Consider the following 21,770-nt stretch of genomic DNA (forward strand, 5'->3'; position numbering starts at 1 on the left):
TCATGACAAAAAAAATATAATACCATGGATTTAAATAGAAATCAGAACAAAACTGGTCTGGTTATTTTGGTCTGAAAGCAAAGACGGCTGTGAGTCCAGTAGAGACACTGTGATCCTGTGACTGCCCCCTTTGGCACCTGTGTGAACACATAACAATCAGTGGTCAAAATAAGAGTCCCTCAAACAACTACACCCCCCCCCCCCCCCCTCTGATTGACCGATACACAGTCAGATGCCTAGGTGATTTTCACAGCTACCATTTTGGGTTAAAATTTTGTAGAGTCTAAAATAAAGAGGCCTTTGAGGCTATTATGCACCCGACAGAATAAGAGGATCACACCAACCATGAGGAGGAGGAAGATGCGAGCTCAAAATATGACCTGAAACTGAAACTACAGATGCAGATGTACAGCATACAGAGGTTATAGGTTCGTTAGGGCAAGAAACTGAGGCATCAGTCACTGAGGACCAGCTGTAAACAGCCACGAGTACTTTGCCTCTACAGCCCTGACAGAAGAATGCCTCAAAAACAGGCGGAATTTTATGGTGACAAAAGGTGGAACAAACCTGTCGTCAAACTCCTCCACAAACTCCTCCACATTGACCTGGGTGAACTCTCTCCATTCACCCCTCTTTTATCTCCATTTTTTCATGTCCTTCATTCCTCTCGTCGGTCTTCCTCTCTTTGTCATCTTCCTCTCTGCTCTTTCTCCTTTTCATCCTTATCCTCCTCTTTGCTCTCCTATCTCCACTCTCCTTCTCCTCAGTCTCCAAGTTATCAACTTCCTTCTCTGACACCTTCTCCATACTTCTAAGATTTCCTTTGGTTTCTTCATAACTTGAGCTCTATTTGCTGCTGAGATCCTCTTAGAAATGGGGACCCTAAAGGTAATAAAATGATTTATTTTTTTTTACATAAACCTCTTTCATTCAAAGCACACTGATCCATATTTTTTTCATTATCAATTATTCACATATGATAAGCTGTAATGATTTTTTCTAGTCTTTGTCCTACAGTGGTGCAGTGCTACAGCTGGACAGAAAAAAAGTGAAAGAAAGTTTAAGTGTGTATGACAGGTTGGTTATAGATTTTACAACAATTTAACATTGTTTACCCCCAGTTTTAGGTTTAAAATTTTACTTCCTGATATGGAGACCATGGCATCACACTAAGGAGTTACATAAATGTTACCTAGCAACCATGTACTGCTCCAAAACTCCACTAATGTACACAGAAATTATTTTTGACAAAGATATAAGAAAGCAATTTATTTTGTTGAAATAATGTTTAAAGTATCAGAAAAAATGTGTTTATGTGTACATTTTACCGACCTTCCTGTAATTTTCAACATTTTCTTTGAAAACTTTTTTAGTTGATTGTTGGGATAATACCTGTGGTAAATGTAAAACAGTTACATTTACAACAGGTATTATCCCACTAAATTAAGTCAAAATTAGTAAAAACCTGTCTTATGCACTTCAGCCTAAGTACAGATAAGGGCATGAGCATTAAATCACAACACAGCAAGAAACTCAGCTTGTGAAATTTGGTACTCATTTTCTCTTTATCCAGTCCCATGAGAACTTTCTAAGCAAACTTGAATGTGCATGTGAAATGTTGTGCCATTTGTTGTTTTATGTGAATAAATCCAGTAATTACAGAGAGATTAAGCATAAATCAGGTCAACAAATCTGCACAGCAAATTCTGCCACAGAATATATTTGGTTCACGTGACATCACAACATTCTACAATCCCTATAGTTTAAAACTGAGCTGGAGGACAGCTAAGAATTCTAGGGAAGAATTTGAAGTTTGATTGCTAATATTTTATTGCTTGCAATAAACTTGTAAAAATATAGTCTACAATAAAATGATGATAGAATGATTGATGTATTCAATAACAGTATCATTGCCATATGATCTAATGATAGTGGTGAAAATCTAGATCTAAGTTAGACCAACAGACATTAAAAAGCAAACAAACAAAATCAAAACTATCTTACACAATGGCATAAAACTAAGCATCAACACAAGTATTTTTGAGGGGAAATACATGAATATATTATATAGTCAAAGCAATAACAATTTTATGAGAAAAATCATGAGATGGAACTTCCACTAGAAAACTTACACAGTGCATCTTTAAGCATAGCTTTATATTTTAGAAGACTGATTTTGTTACAAGTTTTGTCAGAAAATTGGAAAACTAAATGTTGCCCAAAAGTGAAACATAAATTACCTGCATAATTACTGGAGAGCAAATGCAAACCACTTAAATTCAAGCTGTATGATGCATTTTACAATTATCTTATTCAATCACAATATTTTTTATTTATTTTGGAGCCTGAATTTTAGTGGTTAGAAACACCCTACTCATCATTTTACCAAGACTAGAGTTCAAGGACCACCATTTAGAAACTGCCAAGTGGTAAGGAGCTTTCCATTTTGTAAAAGAAGACTTTTTTTTAATATATAAACCCTGTTATCACACCTGATGTTATTATTTCATCAACAGTGTTTCCAAATTTCAAACATTTTGGCACACATTGCCTCCATATAGATGTAACCAGTGAATCATTCAATGAAGCCTGCAAAAAACTCATACTGTAGACGTATTATTGTAAAACAAAAGTGTACTTTTATTTTGGAATAGCTCCAAAAATTGACCAGCAAGAGAGTAGTTTGTTTTTCCTTCGAGTCCCCGTTCAAGTGCTTGGGTGGGGGATGGTTCCTGTAGAGATTTGACAAGAAAAAATAATTCAGCTAATTACATAGACCTATTATGTTTTTAGATTTTATAATAAGCATAATTTATCATTTTGAAATTAAACTGCACAGTCAAGTAGAGAGTAGATAGTGAAGAGTAACAACCGCTACAATTTTTGTCACGAATTGCATTAGTTGAATAGATTAATATATTTATGAGCTGTTTAATTCTCTGCATGTGCTTTCCATGTGAATTGACTTTTACTTTGGAAAGGTACACAAAAATGTATTAAATCCTTCAACCCTTTGTTTAGTCATATGTATCTTTTCCCCACAATAAATATTCTACAAACCAATTTGCATAGCTTTTTAAAATCAGCTAGGCCTACGTTACATGATCTGGGATACTGTCAAGATCATCAAAATAGGATGTCATCATGGTATGTTTTTAAGCCCGAGCCCCTATAGAGCATAGGGCCTATTGCTTTCCCAATGAAGAGAGCAGGGGCAAAGCCCCCTGTCTTGACTCTAGTATTTTATTCAGATTTTTATGGCCCGGCGTTAAGTAAGCTTTTACTGGTGCCCTAAATGCTACTATTTATAGTATTGTATTGTGATTGCATGGACAATGCCATCAATGTTGTAATAACTTTATATAATAATTGCACAAATGCAACGATGTATAGCCTAAACGTTGGTCTAAAGTTATTGACATTTTTATAATACCTGTGATGTTCACGCTAATTTCTAACTGCCTTTACTAGTTGAGTTAAACTCAATGTTACATTATTACTCTTTTGTTACGGCTGAAAGAAGCTCTAAAAAACTTTATTGCTGCCTCCAACAGTATTTCACATTTAGTATGATCTGTGTTTGAGCGTTAGTGCATTTCGATCTACGTGGGGCAGGCTGGTATTCAGATTGGAAACGCTTGCCTGAAGCTGCTCTGGAGCATGGCATTCAACCTAACAGACAGATGCCCAGTGAAAAGATCATGGGAGGGAGAGACGACTCTTTCAACAACTTTTTTCAGTTTTAACAGGAGCGGGAAAACATGTTTTGTGTTATGGTCATACCATTTGGTTATGTTAAATGTATGATGTTAGGCCTATATCTCTTATCTACCATTAGACCAACCAGTGCATTGGTCTCCAGGGCCTCTTGGTGTTCTGCAGCTTTGGCGGTAGAACTGGAACTGAAGGCTCTGGCTTCACATCTTTGCTGATGGAGCTTCTTTCTGTCGACTATGGCAACAAGTCGAAGCTGGAGTTCTCCATTTACCCTGCCCCGCAGGTGTCCACTGCTGTGGTGGAACTCTACAATTCCATCCTGACCACCCACAGCACCCTGAAGCCATGATATCTGCCGCAGAAACCTTGCTATTGAGTGCCTAACCTACACCAATTTGAACAGGCTCATGAGTCAGATTCCTCATTACAGTTTCTCTTCACTTTGATGGTGTTTCAGACCACTTTAGTATCATATCCTTGGATTAATTTCCCTTTGGCCACCTATTTCCCAGTTATCTCTGTTTTGAGCCTTCCAACAGATGGTCAAATGTGACCCTCACCAACACAGGTTGTCACCAACAGTCATCAGACTCCATTTCAATATACCCAAAGGTCCTCTAGACCACACTGCACCATCACGTTGGGGTCACCAAGTTGTAAGAATGTTCGTTTCTGGTGTAAGCATCAAAGAGGACCAAGAGTCTGAAATATAAAGTCAGAAGGGTTTAATGAGTTTTTCACAGGTAAAGTGAACAAGCAGATTCTCCGGAAAGAATAGGATGAGAGTCCTGACTTGTGCATGTTTACAGTTTTTACAGTGTATCGTGTGTGTGTCTCCTATTGTATTTTATGTGTCTGCATTTTACCGGTATTCATGTGTTATCAACTTTAGCATTAGTACATCGAGATAAAAGCTTAAAGTAGTCCGCACTGCTAAGTGTAGATACTTTACAGACTCATCTCTAATACAGGACTATCCCTGCATATAACTTAGACTGGACCAAAAGGAGCTCCATTGGTAATGATGTAGTACAGCTCCGAAACTCCATTTGCTCCCACTCGTGAATGTTGTAAAAAAAAAAAAAAAAAAAAGAAAGAAATATCCCCCAAGTCCAGTAAATGGCAATGTGCAAAGTGCCCACGTATGAAGCCCCCATTGTCCATCATGGCAGAGAAGTAGCAGCTGCCAAGCAGTGCAAGCCAGAAATAACCACCAAACCCCGTTCTCTGCAGTGAGTCAGCAGCTGGTTATTTATTATTTATTTATTTATTTGAAGGACAGTGTGCAGGTGCATTAAAAAGATGGCTGCACCAGATTTAGCAAAATGCAAATTTCCATCTGTAGTCCTTTGTCACAAACATTAAAAAACAATTTACATATGAAAAGTGCAATACAAAAGATAATGTACAAATGTGCAAAATTTTTATACATATATACTAATTTTATACATACTATACATAGTGCAAACTACAAGTTATTAAAGTGCAGGACATAAACAACAAATATCAGAATAAATACAGTGTAGTCGCTATCAGATGATACCCATGATGGTGAGAGTGATCCCTAGCCCCAACATGGACCAAAACAAAATCGAAATGTAACATCTACTGTAAGCTGTGCAGTTTATATGTCTTGCCCCGCTTCATCCTCCCACTGCCTCTCGACACCTTTACACATGGGAATAGATAGATTACTCCGTGATAATGACAGAAGAAGAGCTATTTACGTGCGAGCAGTAGTCCTAAAAGTAATGTTTAGGACTCAGGAGGCTTGAAGACTGGTAAGTTTTAAGAACAGGTTTTAATGCAGTCCTTGTTACATGCGGTACAACTGCAACATGCGTAATGACACAGTAACTACGAATGCATGTGTGCATCCGTAGTTATTGTGTCATTACACAGTAACTACGGATTTCAATACATCACAAACATGTTATTATCATTTGAATGTGGCAAATCCACCTAATCTACACTTATAAACTTAACAAAAACTTGACGGCAACTTGCCATCCCTCTTCCTGGTCTTTGCGTATCTCTGCTCTGGGCGTACTTCTCCTCGCTGTCTCTCCTCCTCTCAGCTCTCCACTGGACGCACACTGCACACCTTTGTCTGCACGTGTGTTTGTGCTTTTACTCTTCTTTGTCAGCGGGAACTGCAGTGGAGAGGCCGGAGCGGCAAGAGCGCGACATCGGCAGCTTCCGTGAGCTTCAGTTGTATCTGGATCTGTCCTAGTGTTACCGCGTAAATCAATTTGACTTGCAGAGGACACCTCACGGTCCTTCCTCGTTTTCAGATTCAGGCATTATGCAAAATGACTGCCCGTTTAGTTCGAATAGTCTCAGACATCTGCCTGTAAACAAACTTTGTAGCAGAGTTTGAGAGCGTCTATCTTCTCACAAATGCGGGATTACGTGCCGTCAAATGCTCACAGAACAGCAAACATCCAGTTTACACAATTCACGTAGTTGGTATATTTAACACACAAGCAGGGATATTATTGTTTTCAGAGCTATTCTCCGATGACATAAATGTCTAAAACAGCTGTAACTCTATAAGCACCCACTGAGGGGCACTCTTGCACTTTGCACATGCACAATGACGTGAAGTCAGAGGGACATACTCATGGAACTATAATAACAACTAATACGTGCTCTAGTATAACTCTGGTGTTCCCCATCATGGAAAGACACAGCTCCTGATCTGTGCAGGAGGCAAAAGACAAGCTCACACATGAGGAGCGGCCTTCTTCTGTGTGCAGCTCACAATATAGTCTGTGCTGTACATAGGTAGATCATAGCCAACCTATTTTTGACGCTCTACGTGAGCGTCCCCATCTAAATACATAGAAAACATGCATTTGTTGTTGCTTTAGTGAATTTACCATCAGCACAACGTATTCTTGGGGCAGTTACATATCATTTGAAGGAGCTCAGAATAAGAAATGCTGCCAATTTGTGAAATGTACTCCTCGCGTTCAGCTTGTTCTTTTCACTGTAGACCTAGGCTTGTATTTACTGTCCGTGCGGGCTGGCTACGGCGAACGTGGGGTTTTACAAAGTAAATTTGAAAGGACAAATAAAGTGTTTCAGAACCTGGGATCCTTAAAGGAAACATAACCACCCCGCCAATACGTTGTGCTGATGGTAAATGCACAAATACAGCAACAAATACATGCTTTTGTAAGCCACTACTAGGCGCTGACGTTAGTGCGCATGTGTGATGCCTTGGGAGTCCCTGTTATCCACTTTGGCAGGCCGTGATCATGGATCTATTAAAATAACTGTGATCTGTTCAAATAGACCTTTCTTTTCGGGGGCTCCTCCAACTATTGTTGTGCCTCTTGTATCTCTCTGTTTGGTTCGTTACACTGGTGCCGCCGTCACCACTGTACCTGCCGGTGACGGATCTAACATTGTTCCTAAACTTAAAGCCTGCCCGAGAAGTTGGCCCGTCGTTGGAGGAATTTGTGCTAAGCGGCTAGCGCCATCTGCTGGAGTCGAAGGACCATGCGTCATGGGATGTAGTTTTGCCCAGGCGCCTGATGCCAGCCTGGGCCCTGTTCGTGAGCTTCGACCTTCAGTGGGGGTTTCTGGTGTGAGCTGTGGCTCAGACCAAAGCTCTGTCAGAATTCTCGTGGGGGTGCCTGAAGTTTCCAGCACTGAGCGGACACGTGGGAGGAGCCTGATGTACCCAGTCCAGTCCAGTGTTGACCGTCTGGTTGGACGCCCGTTCCAGTTCTAGGCCGCAGCCGGGTGTCCGTCTGCTGTTATGTGTCTGCTGGTCTGTCGTTTTCCAGACGTGTTGTTGCCGTGGACTCCGGTTGACCTGACGTTCCAGTGTGTCCCTGTGTGTCCCATGGCCGTGTGCTAGTGTCCCTGTCTGCTTTTGGCCGTTTATGCAGCTGCCCTGTGACTGTCTTGGAGGTCCCGGTACCTGGTGCTCCTTTGGGCTGGGCCTGGCTGCCTCCAGTAGTTTACATTAACTTTGGTTAGTCTCATGAGCTGTACTGTTTACTATGTATGTGATATGTAATATTTAATGATACTAGGACAAGACAGGCAGTGCATGAAATTGACTTTAAATAAAAAATTCAACTAACAGAGGAGTTTGCGTCCTACAGTTTGAGAACCACTGGTTTAGTGAATTTCAACAATGTCTTTTATCTGAATCTAGAATCTTATCTGAATCTAGATCCACAATAATCATATGTTTCTCCTTATCAAGGCCAGTGTTAGGAATGCATACTCCATCTGCTTCTCGTTTAAGCCTTTAGCAAACAGTTATTCTAAATGAAAGTTTCTTTTACATATTTAGGGTGATGCTGAATTACAGCCGATTTCCTATTGTCTAAGTCAAAAATACATGCCATTCAAATAAATCTACTTTTGAATCACAGTAAGAATTGTAATGTCAGACCTGAGTGTGTCATTAACATCTTTCACCTTTTGACTCTTCATTTCACCTTGTGGAAAAATGTATGTTAGTCAACGTCACCATAAAAACACATTGACTGAATGCATGCATGCATACTGGGTACTTTCCAGACATCAGTGTGACAAAGGCTTTAGAAAGGTTATTGTTGCTGACATGTGGGCACCGTATCACAACTTTGAACTGGTGTGAACTGTTCTGAACACAAGTGTTATTTATGACAACAGACTTTACAGAGTAAAACATGAACAAATGCACTATGCAACCATCCCTACTGCCCCTAATATCAAAAAAAGTAAATGAATATATCTCTATCTTTATGTATTTTCTATCTACATATAGAATTTTGACACTACTAATAAGAGGGTTAGGCTCTACCAATGCTTAGCTGACCATTCTTGTGTTGAACATTTTATAAAAACTTTATAAAATGCTTGTTAAATTGTTAAATTGCTTGTTAAATTGTTTAATTCACTGATTTAAAAAAAGTGCATTCCATCGCTCACTTTAATTTGCATCAAAAATGCATCAAACTGCATGTTGGCAATTATAGTGTATTTTTGAAGGATAAACATCACATCAAAAGTTAATGCTGAATGGGTCCCAGTGCCCCCAATGCCCTGACCCTACTGCAGTACTGCTGTATGTATGAGTCTCCTGTTGAGAGGATTCATCAAAACATCCAATGAACAATGCTGTGCCACCTACAGAAACAAAAAGTATGCATTTTATCTGTGAGAGTGAGAGGGTGGGAGTTGCTGGAGTGAAATTTGTTGAGAGAAAATGCTTTGAAGTCAGAGCAAATTCCAGGAGTTTCCTGTTAACGACAAGGCTGGGGTATAATGTGAACCAGAAGTGCATGTCGGGAAGGAGAACAGCCTCAGTCAGTCCTTCTCCGCATTTCAGGGGACACACAGCATTGCACTGCTCTTTAAACAGACAGTATGTTTTTATTGGATTATATAATGCTTCAATCATCTGAACAATTTTGACCCAGAGATGTGGAAACCTTTACCAAACAACCTTTAAGTGAAATAGCAAACGTGGATATGGAAGCTTGAACCAACATCTATTACAACAATCAACTCGTGCAATAAGGATGCTTCCACTTTACAAACTAGTTTTATTATTATCCTTTTGGAATTGTGTGCATACTTGGCCAGGGGTTGGCCAAAGCAACTTAAAGTATTCAGACCCAAATGTTCGGGACTGGGGCGATTATTCAGATCTACCACCTGGACTTGAAATGAGGCTCGGGCTGGAAGAAGATGCACAACATGAGAAAACAAAAGCAGGGCCAAGTACAACTCTCACCCCGGAGCTGGATTTTCTAGGGGATTTTGCTGGTAAGACAAACAATTTAAAAGTCTCAGCTTGATTGTGATTTTTATATGGAGTTGTATTGTTTAAGGCAAAAAGAGGCTATGGATTATAACAGCCTCCTCCCATAATGACAACTATCTACGCATGATGGAAAAACAGCTGGAAGACATGGAACAGGTGAGATTAATAAAGACCACAGTATTTAGAGCCCAAGATATTTCCACTTTAACTTACAAAAAGTGCTCTGTTTCCTTCTGAAACTGCAAACCCAAGTCCGTGGTTAAACTTTTTTACTATCTTTTCAATGAAAGACATTTGCTTGTTATCCACAATCAACAAACCAATGCAAACAAACATGTATCTTCTCAGGCAGGGTTGAACTGCCGTCTTGCAGAGAGAGACACCTACATTATAACCATAATCCAAAATGCCATGATGGAGGGTAGGATAGTGAAGACCACAATGGATGGTCAAGCCTCAGTGGAAACCCTGGACCCAGACACAGTGAGCAAACTGCTGCATTACCTGGAGCTCACTGGACATGTAAGGAAGTCAAATAGATCAAATATAACGTAATGTAAAATACTCCTTACAGTCATTCATAAATTCTTTTAGGATGAGTTTAATATGCTGGTGATTAAAAAAAACCTAAGAACCAGTGAACGCTTCCCTTATCCAGTCCGTGTTGAAGCCATTTTTGAAATAATAGACCAATTTCCAAAGAGAAAGCTGGAAAAGATGACCAGGAAAGGACCCAATATGAGGTGCACTTTATATCTAAAGATTTTTTTTAATGTTATCAAATGTTTTAGTTTCCATATCTCTGTTTCTTGAGCATCTCTATCTGTGATCATAGGTGTAAAATTATCAAGAAGAAAGTTGTGAAAAGGAAAAAGATAAAGACAAAAAATGTGTTGAGCTCCCAGAGGCGTGGAAATGTAACTTCGGTGGTTGCCCCTCAGAGAAAAACAGTTCTAGACAAAAAGGAAGCCCTCAAGAGCAAGATCCGAGATATTTTAAATGGGCGTTCCAGATTTGTTATCCGAAAAGGGTCTTCTCCTGGATCCACACAAGAGCTGAACCCAGAACAGGGAAAAAAGACTGAAACTCAAAAAGAGACAGAGAGGCATCCTTCAGTAACATCAAGCAACCAGGAAGAAAGGTGAGAATCATTTCTACTTAGTCAGTATCATATAATCAAGCATTTTTGGATAGGCCTGTCACAATAATTACTATATTGACTTATAGTATTTTTTTTTGTTTTTTTGCAATATAATCAAATTGGAGCTGTAAAAGGTTGAATTATGAACTTTAATGACTTATTATAGATACAAACTAATTACTTAAGTGTTTCATTCTGCTATGTATTTATTGAAGCTCATGTTCTTTGACAATATTGTACAATAGTTTTTGGAGGATAATTCTGCTTTATGTTTTAGTTTCAATATTGTTGTTTAATTGTCTATATTTATTTCAGCAATATATCATACTTCAAAATGTGTTATTGTGACAGGCCTACTTTTGGGTTATTACTGAATCTATGTTAACATAAAGTGGAGCAGAGTTTGTGTCGCCATGGGGCTCTTGAAAAATTCATTTGGGGTAAGGTAACTGCAAATCTGATTGCAGGAGCCAGTTAAATTTGACTAGTTTTATCATTTTATCATTGGTCACCCATGAAAGAGAGAGTTTAAGTGCTCTCATCGGGTCTCTGTGTATAATTAAACACACATACATACATTTTTAAGGCTTGTTGTAAATTTGGTTTTTAATTGTAAGTGTTTAAAGTTTTCCCTGTGACCCACGTTGGAAAATTTACCCTCGTGCAGAAAAAACAGCTGATATGAAACCATATAGTTGGTTTATGTATATCTGATGTAAGGGGTATCAAAAGAGGCACATGTCAGACAATCCATCAGGGCTGTAGTTGATAAAAAATAAAAATAAAGACATGTCTTGTGAATTACAATTGTGTGCAAAAAACACAACTGTGTATACAGAGAAATGCTAGAAAACAGTCCCCAAAATTCCATGAAGTGGTCTATTTATCCCCATAATCCTAATATAATAATAAGTTGACTAATGCAATATGTAGTCACCTAAGTGAGATGCCAGTGAGCGATTAATTGACTAAATAACTACAAGCGTACAGCCTTACAATCCATGTACAACACCAAAAAAAAAAACAAAAAAAAAGCCCAGCTTGTACTTTTGGAATTTAAGAATAATTTTGTGGTTAATAATAAACAATAAACAAGTGTTTCATCTGTGTCCCACTACAGGACCAATAAGGCAGTCACAAAAATACTTGAAGAAGACGCGAACATTAAGCATGAACCAAATGCAAAGCGTGACAGTAATGAAAAAGCAATTCCAAAAAAAAAAGGCAAAGGGAAGAAAGGGAAGAAGAAAGGGAGAGGGAGAAAGTCGAGCAGAGACGTGAGTGAGAAAGACAGAGCCGCGCTGAGAGACTTTGTGGACTCTTTAAAGGGGACTAGACGACTTATGGTGAGTTTTTATCATTTCTCTTTTTGTTTTTTTCTTATTACAAATGGTGTTTGGTTCACAGCTGATTTCAACCCCAAGCCAAGATGCCAAACTGTACAAGCAAATGAAAGAGGAGAATGAGAAGCAACAATGCGACCTCGCGATCAGAAAGATCACCGTGGCAACAATAGTTGGACAAGGAAGTGATACAGCACTTACCCTTGAGCATTATCACTCTGGTATGATGTGTTTGATCTATAAAGACTAGATTTAAATGTGCTGCTGAATATTCCATTATGTATTAGTTAAAATGTAAGGCCATTCTGATTAGGTTGCACAAAAGTATGTCATATCCGATGAGTAAGTCAAAACATGACATAGGGCGTGCACATGTAACAAAGCGTTGTAGGCAGTAAATGCTTCACCATGCCTTTGGGCTGCTAGTTCAAATCCCATCTGACATCTAACCTATTTTCAGAAATACTCAATAATCCTCAATAAGTCCACTGAAAATTAACATTACTAATATAACCTGTGGTTCTCTCTGACCCTGCATTTAAATAAAGTACCTGTTTCAGGGTCCAATGCGCCGCTGAGTGGTCCCTCAGAGCAGATCTCAGACACAGGTCTCATCTCTCTGCTTCGCTCTGAACTTGGCCTCTCATCTTCTGACCTCTTCTCAATGACCATCACAGACTACGATATCAAGCCCACTGTAATGACACAGTTTGTGATATAAATATAAAGTACTTTAAGTGAATTCAAAATTGTTTCTCCCATCTACCTTTTAGAGAGTTTTTGAGGCTCCACCATCAACTAGAGCTTTGTTTGAATTTATTGATAACTTCTCATCAAGACGGCCAGAGAAAGAAATTGAGAGAAAAACTGTGCTAGCCTGTTCCAGAAACCATCAGCAACCAGAAGCAGAGAATTCACTTCTAAGGTATTTGTATTTGTGCAGTATTGACAATGTAAATACATGCAGAATACAGTCACTGCAATTAAAATCCTACAATAGGTTCATGTCAAAGAGAAGGCTGCTTCTCATTTCGGCTCCGTCTGAAGAAGACTACTCTTTCCAGCAGCAGCGCTCGGCTCTCAGTGGACAACAGTGTGCACTCGGTGAGAAAAGTAGCTCACAGCTGTGACAAACCATTAAAACCACTACAGACCACACGATACTGCACCCCCCCACCACAACCCCCCACCCCCCACCCCCATTATGCAACCTCTGGGTCAGATGTATCCTCTATTTCTTCACAGGCATCAGACACTTTGCAATGTTAATACTGACAGGAGTGGGGGAAAAAGCCACAGGGACTGTTGAGCTCTTTCCATTAAATGGTAACAAAAGGGTTTTCCTTCCAAGTGTATACTTATTCAAATGTAATGTATATTACAATTATGTTGAACTTATTCATATTTTTTCACTTTGAACATGGATTTTTAGGTCGCAGCCAGAGTGAAATGGAGCCTTTGACCAAAGATACAGTAAACAACCTGAGGGAGCAACTGAAGATAAGTAAGGATTACTTCAGCATGCTCGTGGTAGGGAAGGATGGGGACGTGAAGGCCTGGTTCACCTCCCCCTTGTGGTCCCTGGACAGTGTGTATGACCTGGTGGACTCCATGGAGCAGCGTATAGAGGAGGAGAGACTGCAGAGGAGATTGGGGATCCAATGTAGTGACAACAAAGATCAACAGGGAGGTGAGGGAGGGCACTATGGATATGATGTGGAGGGGACAGACGAAAGGTACTTGTATCAGGGACCAGAAGAATAATGTAGTTTTATGAAAAAGACAGGTGAAAATTAAATAGCAACAACAATAATAATAATGCTGTGAAACACTTAAATATGCTCAGTGCAATTAAATGTATTTCTGATTTTGCAAATAAAATTAAATTGAAAAAAAAATCTTGTTAAATGTAAATGTTCACATCAAAAGGTATCTGAATCAACGAGTTATTGTAACGATGCCTTAATGGCTGATGTCAAAAATGAGTTGGACAGTAATGGCTTCATTGGGTTTCTGCATTATAAGAAATGTGGTAAGAGAATACTTCCTTTTCTGAAACTAAAATAAATAACTAAACTAACATTCAGAGCAACAAATAGAACAGAATGTAACCTAAATAAAACGCTCAAAGCATCTATTGTAGCTAATATATAGCAGATATTATATACAGCATGCTTCTGGCTGTTGTTAAAGAAGGGAATTACATGGTGTTTGTTCAGGATAGGCAAATCCATTTGCTCAAACTCCAGAAATAACTGAGCACACACACATGCAATCACATACACACACACATGCATGCACACACACACACACACACACACCCCACACACACACACACACATGCACGCACACGGATAGAGAGTAGAGGAAGTAGTCAGTGGTGGTGATACTCTGGATGAAGTTCATATTTGCTCACACTGAAGGCACAGACACTCAATGCTGTTGGATGTTCTGTTGCTCTACATCTCTACTTTGAAGAACTTTCCCACCCAGAGTCTGAACACTTAAGATAAATAATAGTAATCAAGCTCACTACTTTGTCCTGTAGCTAGCTGGACACAGCAGAAGGACTGACTCCTGCATTATGGTGAGTACAAAGTGTTTAGCATTGCTTAAAGAGGCACAATATTTGTGTTAACTGTAACACATTCAAACATAGATTATTGTTTTATTGTATTATAAACCTATAAAAGTAATGCAATAACATGATGACAGAATATGAATTATTTGCATGTACCTTACTGTTTGTCTATTACAATGTATAAGTGGTCAGAATGAATTCTGTTAAAAGTTCCATTAAAATATAACATTTGTCTTGTGGAAGCTGAATGTTTAAATTGCATACATACATAACTTGCAAGGGAAAATTCTTGTTCCTCATTGATCACAAGGCTACATTTCTTTTATCATTTACTGGCAGGTCAATGGACTAAAATTAACTTTCAATGTTGCTAAGCTTTTTCCAGAATGGGGTCAAATACATGCAATGCAAATTTTATTTCCCTGCATCCTTCACAACACTGCAGATCACTAACATAAAATATTTAAGTATATCATTCAAATTCAAGTTCCTTGATGAAACACAAAATGTGTGATAGTCGCACATACCCTAGCATTTTGGAGAACTAGCTGTTGTTGTTTTTTGCATATGAAAATGGCAGGTTTTTACCAAATTGCAGCAACACCACTATTTTGAGAAGCACTTGTTGCAACTCATTTGGGAAGGGACGTATTGAGCCACATTCAGTTTTACTGTGCTTAAAAACAGAAGCTTGATGAGGGAACTTCTTGTTTCTTTTCCCCTATTTCACACACCACCACATCTCAAAACTTTTGCATGGCATGTCATATTTGATTATTCTATGTGATCCTGCAGTATTCATATGTCCAATGTTCTCACTTTCACAAGTTTAGAAAAGCAGCAGTTAGTTCACCCTCCTACCTTATCTGCACTTCCTGATTTAGGTAAACCAGCTATTGTAATAGGTGTGGCAATGTACCGGCCACCACACTGATCCCATTGCTTGCCGTTTGTTTCAGGACAACAAGTCTGATGTGAGGGCCATTATGGCTCGCTTTCAGGCAAACGGGTCAAGCAGCGAAGATGTCCCCTCCACTGGACCAGGACGTATCAAACAACCAGTCCATGCCACTCTGTCAGGGCAGCCGCTGCACATGAAAAAGCCTTTGTCAGACAGTGGTGCAACTATTCCTCCAAAATCCTCTTTTCTTAAAAACACTCCATCTAAAAGTGACATAGTGGTCCAAGAAGTAAACAAAACCAAAGCTCTGGCTAGTATATTCACAAACCCCCAGGAAGACACAAGTCCACCTTTCACCAAACATAAGTTACCCTCAAAGTCATCTTTTATACAAATGCCAGAGCCTATAGCACCTCCGACCAAGCCCAGTATGATTGTTTCTAGGACAGAGCCCAAACCGGCCTTTCCTAAACCTGCTGTGATCAGCACCAAACCAAACTGGATCAAAGAGGACTCCACATCTTCTCCACCACCCCCCGCACCCAAAATACCTGCTGTACCACTCAAACCTAACAGCAACTTTGTCAAATTACAGCAGCAAAGAGAGGCAAATGTTCAGCACACAAAGGCAGAAGTGATCACAGACCCTGTAATAAAACCCACACTTCCTATAATCCCCGTTGCAAAGCCAACATCCAACATGAGGACTGCACAAACCCTTTTCAACAAAGAGCCAGCGGAGCAAGAGACCTGCATGAAGCCAAGTGCAGTTAACAAACTGCCTCTAAGTAACTCCATTCCCCCTCCCAAACCTCTCACCAGTAAGAAGCCTAGCCTGAAGAAGCCCTCCCCTCACATAAACAATAGTGACCCTTCAGGGCCAAAGAAGAACCCGCTCCCCAACAGCTTAGCTCTGGGCCCAGCTCCAGCTAAACCAAACCGACCTCCACATGTCAAACTAGATGTCTTTGAGGGAGGACTCAAGACACCTGCTGATGGTAAGATCTGCACAAAGCACTACTATAGAGGATGTCAAAGTTATCACAGTTATCACATACTGTACACAGGAAAGCAAAGAGTAGCTTATGGTCGACCTTCCCTCATACTTTGTGCAAGTAATTCATGTTGGTGAAAAGTATAGCATAACTCATAATACTATGAGGAAAATTATATTCAATATAGTTTTATATGATGTTTTAGAGCACATATTCTAGAAGAGAAGAATACAGTGAACAACAAAGTTGTGTTGTAAGATATCTCCACAGAAATTAATAAATAGAAAAATAGAAAAAATATGAATGTAAGTTCGCTCATTAGGGTGGAGTTGCAAATTTGTGACAGTCGTATGCCTCCACTTTAACACCAATATCTTTTAGAGGAACTTTGTAGTTTCACCTCAGCAAACTCTTTCCTTTTTCAGATCTGGTCAAGAGAATTCTATGAGTTTGTTCTAGTTGAATCTATATAAAAAATACAATTTGTTAGCCATTTAACGAGTCAAGTTAAGTGACTTATTGGTATGTATTTAATTGTGTGCAGGAAACATAAGTTAATGTTATAAATAGTTAATAAATATTATAACTATCATGCTATGTATTAGAGTTGAATATCGAATGGCCACAATTAACTGTACTAGGGGTCATATTTCAGCAGCCCCTGTGCTTAAGACAAATGCATGTGATTCTTGTATTAGTTTATATTTTCTTTCATATAATGTTAATGTTTCTGGGCATGTTTTAAATGTGCCCTGTGTTCTTGTCATTATTCATATATTCAGTTCTACTATGTGACATTCTATAGCATGACATATACATTTTTTATTATATGGACTACAGTTTCAAATTTGCATTTGCAATGCCTAAGCTACTGGTAGAACATTCCTTGTGTTGTTGGTAAAGTGCAGAATATTTGTTTTCAAATTGTATTGACACTTAGAATTCCAGGGTCATAGTGAGCAAAGGTCCTTGTTCTAATAAGCAGAGGTTTTCTTTATATATGTCTCTAGATACATTTTGCAAAGTATAATAAGCTTCAAATAAAGGATTTAAAAATAGCCCTGATTAAAATACAAAACTCAAGTGGATAAACTTAGGACTTAATGACCTAAAATACCACAAACCACAATTTGTGCAGAAATCAGAAATGACTCCACCAGTCTTGACAGAGAGAAACTAGAGCAACATTTGGAGTACACCTGTGAGCCTAAAGGCTTCAAACATCTGTCCTCAAACTCTTTCATTTCATGTGTATTCTCCATCAACTGCTTTTTATAGAAGTTGGACATTGTTTTGCTGATGGGACACCTTGTGACAACCCAGGGTTCCTCTTATTTGGTGGTATCGAGAGCATTTCCTTTTCACAACATTATACTCTGAACAGCAAGTCAGAGGTGTGAAAAAAACAAATGAAGTTATAATGTCTTACACTTGTAATGTGCTTTACAGGCTTGTCAAAGCGCTACACTATAGTCATTATTCATTCATTTCCACACTTGGTGATGGTAAGCTACTATTGTAGTCACAGCTGCCCTGGGGCAGACTGACGGAAGCGAGGCTGCCAATCTGCGCCATCGGCCCCTCCGACCACCACCTGTCATTCACGCACACACCACTTTCATACTAGGCAATGTGGGTGAAGTGTCTTGCCTAAGGACACAACAACAGAACTTGGTCCGAGCGGGACTCGATCCTCCGACCGGGTTGGGGGACCAACACTCTAACCACTGAGCCACTGTCGCCCCTTACACCTTATGTGCAATGATATTCAAATAGTCTATTGTTAGTATTAGAGACCATGATATAAAAGCTATGGCACAGTCTGTAACAATAAATTAAGTATTTATTGTTTAAGATTGACAGTGGCCTTTATTTCATGAGGAAGTAAGAATGAGGCTGTTTTTAAATACAAAAAACACAGAATTACTTTCGACTGATCACCATCTTTAGGACAACTGTCTATCATGTTAAAGACATTATACCATATGTTGTCCATATGTCTCTTGTTAAAGATCCAAAGAGGACCATATCCCCACCTCCACCCTCTCACCCTAGTAACCACAGCAACCATGTGACCCCTCCTCCACCCCGTCTTCCAAGTCTGCACCCAAGACACACAGAAGCTGTGTAAGTTATAATATTATTACCAAAAAATATATAATCAATAATAAATGACCAAAATATATAAAAAATACTAAACTTATGTTATTCCAGAAATCCAGCAGAAGATGATGTTGATGGACTGACCAGTGCACCTCCACCACTGCCACCAGGTTTGTGTACTACAATATTTTAAAGTAATCTTTCAGAGAACATTGCCATATTCTTTCTCTTTATTTTGTGTATTGGTGCTCCATGTGTAGATTTAACAAAAAGCACAATGTAATACACGAAATTCTGTATTTTTTGCAGTTCATCCAAGCCAGATATCAAAGGTGAGATGTGGCCTGTTTTATTACATTTGACCTACAAAAAGATTGGTATACAATTGAGCCAAATGAAGAGTTTAGTGGTGGTTGTATGGGTGTGTAATGCTTCTTATGACACAGGAGAAAGATGAAGATGATGATGAAGAAGATGAGGAAATGTATGAGGATCTTGATGAGAGATGGTAAGGAACTTTGATATAATGGAATAATAATTTAATGCTATCATTTGGTAAAAGAAAATGAACAAATAATACATTCAGATATGTAGCCCTATGGGCATTTAGCTGATGCATTTAAAAAGAAAGTGCACTCTTTTCTAGAGGCATGCATGCATCTCAATAAAACGTTCTTTATTACTGTTTATACAGTTGAGTAATACTTCCCCCTAGTGGTCGTTTGACAGAAGAATTAATAAATATCTGGACACATGTTTATTATTGAAATAACCTGGGACACTTCTAAATTATTTTCTGAATTTCTTTTGTGAAGGGAAGCAACTGAACAAAAACAAGAAAAGAAAAAAGTGAAAGATATCAAGGAAGAAAGAAAACGCTTAGAAGCTGAGAGAAAGGAACAGAAGGAGCGAGAGAAGAAAGAACAAGAGGCCAAGAAGAAATTTAAGGTAAGTGAGAAAACTCTACAGCTTAGCAGTGTCTTTCTCATTGCACTTTGAGAACACAATTTTTTATGGTGCTAAAAATATGAAATGTTCCCAGTTGGTGGGTCCAGTGGAGGTTTTACAGAAAGGCAAGGCTCGTGCGGACTTTAAAGGCAATAAGACTGACCTCAGTCTGAAGCAGGGAGACTCACTGGACATCATCCGTATCCATGGCAACCCTGAGGGCAAGTGGTTGGGCCGCTCACTAGACGGATCAAGTGTGTTACCTAGAACTATAAAAAAGTAGAGTGGAAGTGGAGGTGAAGGCTTTCAAAACTTGAGGGTATTTTTCAATCTTTTTGTTTTAGTTGGCTACGTAAAGATAACATCAGTGGAAATTGACTTCAACTCTCTAAAGCAGCAAGGGGCTGGGCAGGCTGATGAACCTGAGCTATATGATGACATTGATGTGGCACCACCTGAGAAAAGGTAAATTCACATTTATTTCATTTTTTTTGATAGATGTCTACCAGAGAATCAAACCATAAAATACAATGTAGCACATGTCTTATGCTATTTTTTGCAGTAAAACCAAAGGTCCTGAGGGTAAGCTTAATTTTCATTCTTTTATTTATATAACTCATAAATCTTTGCTAGTAGTCAATCACACATGCCCTTCTGTCTGCAGTGGTTTTCCCACCTCTTCCTGTGGATGGAGAAGAGATATATGATGATGTAGATCCAATCGTAGATATTAGGTAAGAACATGCACAATATATCAGAATTAAATTGACATTAGAACTTAGATCCACCTTTTAGCTAGTGCAGCAACAATTGGAGTCTGGTATATGAGAGGTATATGTAGAAAATACAAATCTTTTTGATGTTTGGTTGGCTGTTCAGTTCCTCAGAAGCACTGCAGTCTCCGATGAAGCCACGTGTCTTCCAGTGGATGCTTGAAAGGAGCAGAAGGGCTCCCAGCACTAAAGTGTAAAATGCATGCCGTAGTAAGATTCCGCAAAATCCTATCCTTCCCCATCTAAATCTGCCAATCAAAATTACACTAATACTTTAAGTTTTTCTTTAAATTTCAAATCATTTGATGTCCTGGTAAAATTCATGCATGCTAAAATACTTGTACGCAACTAATGATCACTAAATGTATCTAGTTGATGAATTAACATATGTTTTTATTCTTTTAGATTACCCCCACCGAGTCAGTTTTCAGGAGATACAGGTAGAGTACTGACATGCTGTAAAGAGTGCTGCGAGAAGTTGGGTCCTAACAGTTTGTTTTTGTAGATCAAAAGGGTGGTGCCATTGACGAAGAGATTTATGATGATGTGGACTCCCAAAATATCCCTCCCCCTTCACCCATGATAGGGTAGATGTCGCTCAGATAAGGATTTCTGAAATCTGAAAGAAAAATTAAGTGATTTTTTTTCTGTTATCTTTGAAGCATACCAAAGGTAGATCCAAAGAGGCAGAAAAGGTTAGAGAAAGAAGAGAAGGAATTCAGAAAGAAGTTTAAGGTTGATTCAAACCTACCTCATTTCAATACACTTACATCATTTTTAAAGGGCATGCTTTAATTGTTGATTGCTTTATTTTAGTATGAAGGTGAGATCACAGTACTGGATCAGGTGACCATCATCCCAAATCTAACCAACAAGAAGTGGAGTAGCAAAGAGCTGCCACTCAAAGCAGGGGAGAAACTCGATGTCATTGTGAAAGCAATTGATAACAAACTCATCTGTAGAAATGAAGATGGCAAATGTGAGTCTTGTGCTAGAAAGTAAATTAAACATAGTAAATTTGAGTTTATTGTCTTAATGTTTGTTTATTGATTACAGTTGGTTTTGTATCAACCAGCTACATTGTTACAGAGTAAGTATATACACCAAGATACGTACAAGAAACTACAATGAGACAGTTTTGACATGTCTGTTTTTCTTGCAGTGATGGAGATATCTATGATGATATTGGAGATGGTATGTTACTAAATTATTTGAAGTATATGTCCAGCAGTACAAACATTTCTTTATATAAAGATTGTATGTGATGTCCTTTATTTTCTTTACAGACTGCATCTATGATAATGACTGAGGAATTTAAAGTGTCATTGGAACTGATATTCCATATATTTATTTCTTCTGCACTGATACATGTGGTACAGCAATATCTGAAATTTTACAAAAGTTTGCATATTCATATAGGCCACAAAAATGTATTATGTAGCATTATGGTAGAAAACATAACAATTGCAAATGCAATACATTTTTATGTATG

General features: G+C 38.7%; 2 protein-coding genes and 1 pseudogene across 3 annotated transcripts; all 3 read left to right on the plus strand.

Moving 5' to 3' along the window:
* Positions 1–873: 873 nt before the first annotated feature.
* LOC117379698 (tubulin alpha-1C chain-like) lies at positions 874–4,066 on the plus strand (annotated as a pseudogene).
* Positions 4,067–8,999: 4,933 nt separating this feature from the next.
* Positions 9,000–13,776, plus strand: ccdc80l2 (coiled-coil domain containing 80 like 2). The gene is made up of 12 exons (XM_033976193.2): positions 9,000–9,495; positions 9,561–9,649; positions 9,842–10,015; positions 10,088–10,236; positions 10,329–10,634; positions 11,755–11,980; positions 12,042–12,198; positions 12,538–12,674; positions 12,751–12,902; positions 12,978–13,081; positions 13,223–13,303; positions 13,410–13,776. The coding sequence occupies exons 1-12, from the start codon at positions 9,249–9,251 to the stop codon at positions 13,739–13,741; spliced, it is 2,154 nt and encodes a 717-aa protein (XP_033832084.1). The 5' UTR covers positions 9,000–9,248; the 3' UTR covers positions 13,742–13,776.
* Positions 13,777–14,371: 595 nt separating this feature from the next.
* fybb (FYN binding protein b) lies at positions 14,372–21,770 on the plus strand. Of its 2 annotated transcripts, XM_033976130.2 has the most exons (19): positions 14,372–14,564; positions 15,518–16,457; positions 18,467–18,581; positions 18,669–18,727; positions 18,867–18,889; positions 19,004–19,065; positions 19,373–19,505; positions 19,600–19,759; positions 19,850–19,970; positions 20,068–20,087; positions 20,170–20,239; positions 20,385–20,471; positions 20,684–20,718; positions 20,784–20,865; positions 20,941–21,013; positions 21,095–21,257; positions 21,335–21,368; positions 21,441–21,472; positions 21,565–21,770. In XM_033976130.2, exons 1-19 carry the CDS (start codon positions 14,562–14,564, stop codon positions 21,585–21,587), a joined length of 2,235 nt encoding a protein of 744 aa, XP_033832021.1. In that variant the 5' UTR covers positions 14,372–14,561; the 3' UTR covers positions 21,588–21,770. The 2 variants fall into 2 exon arrangements, with proteins under 2 accessions (XP_033832021.1, XP_033832022.1); XM_033976131.2 differs by lacking the exons at positions 20,941–21,013; positions 21,095–21,257; positions 21,335–21,368; positions 21,441–21,472; positions 21,565–21,770 and having other exon boundaries at positions 20,385–20,488; positions 20,784–20,850.

This window comes from Periophthalmus magnuspinnatus, chromosome 12 (assembly GCF_009829125.3).
Source record: "Periophthalmus magnuspinnatus isolate fPerMag1 chromosome 12, fPerMag1.2.pri, whole genome shotgun sequence".
Lineage (NCBI taxonomy): Eukaryota > Metazoa > Chordata > Actinopteri > Gobiiformes > Gobiidae > Periophthalmus > Periophthalmus magnuspinnatus.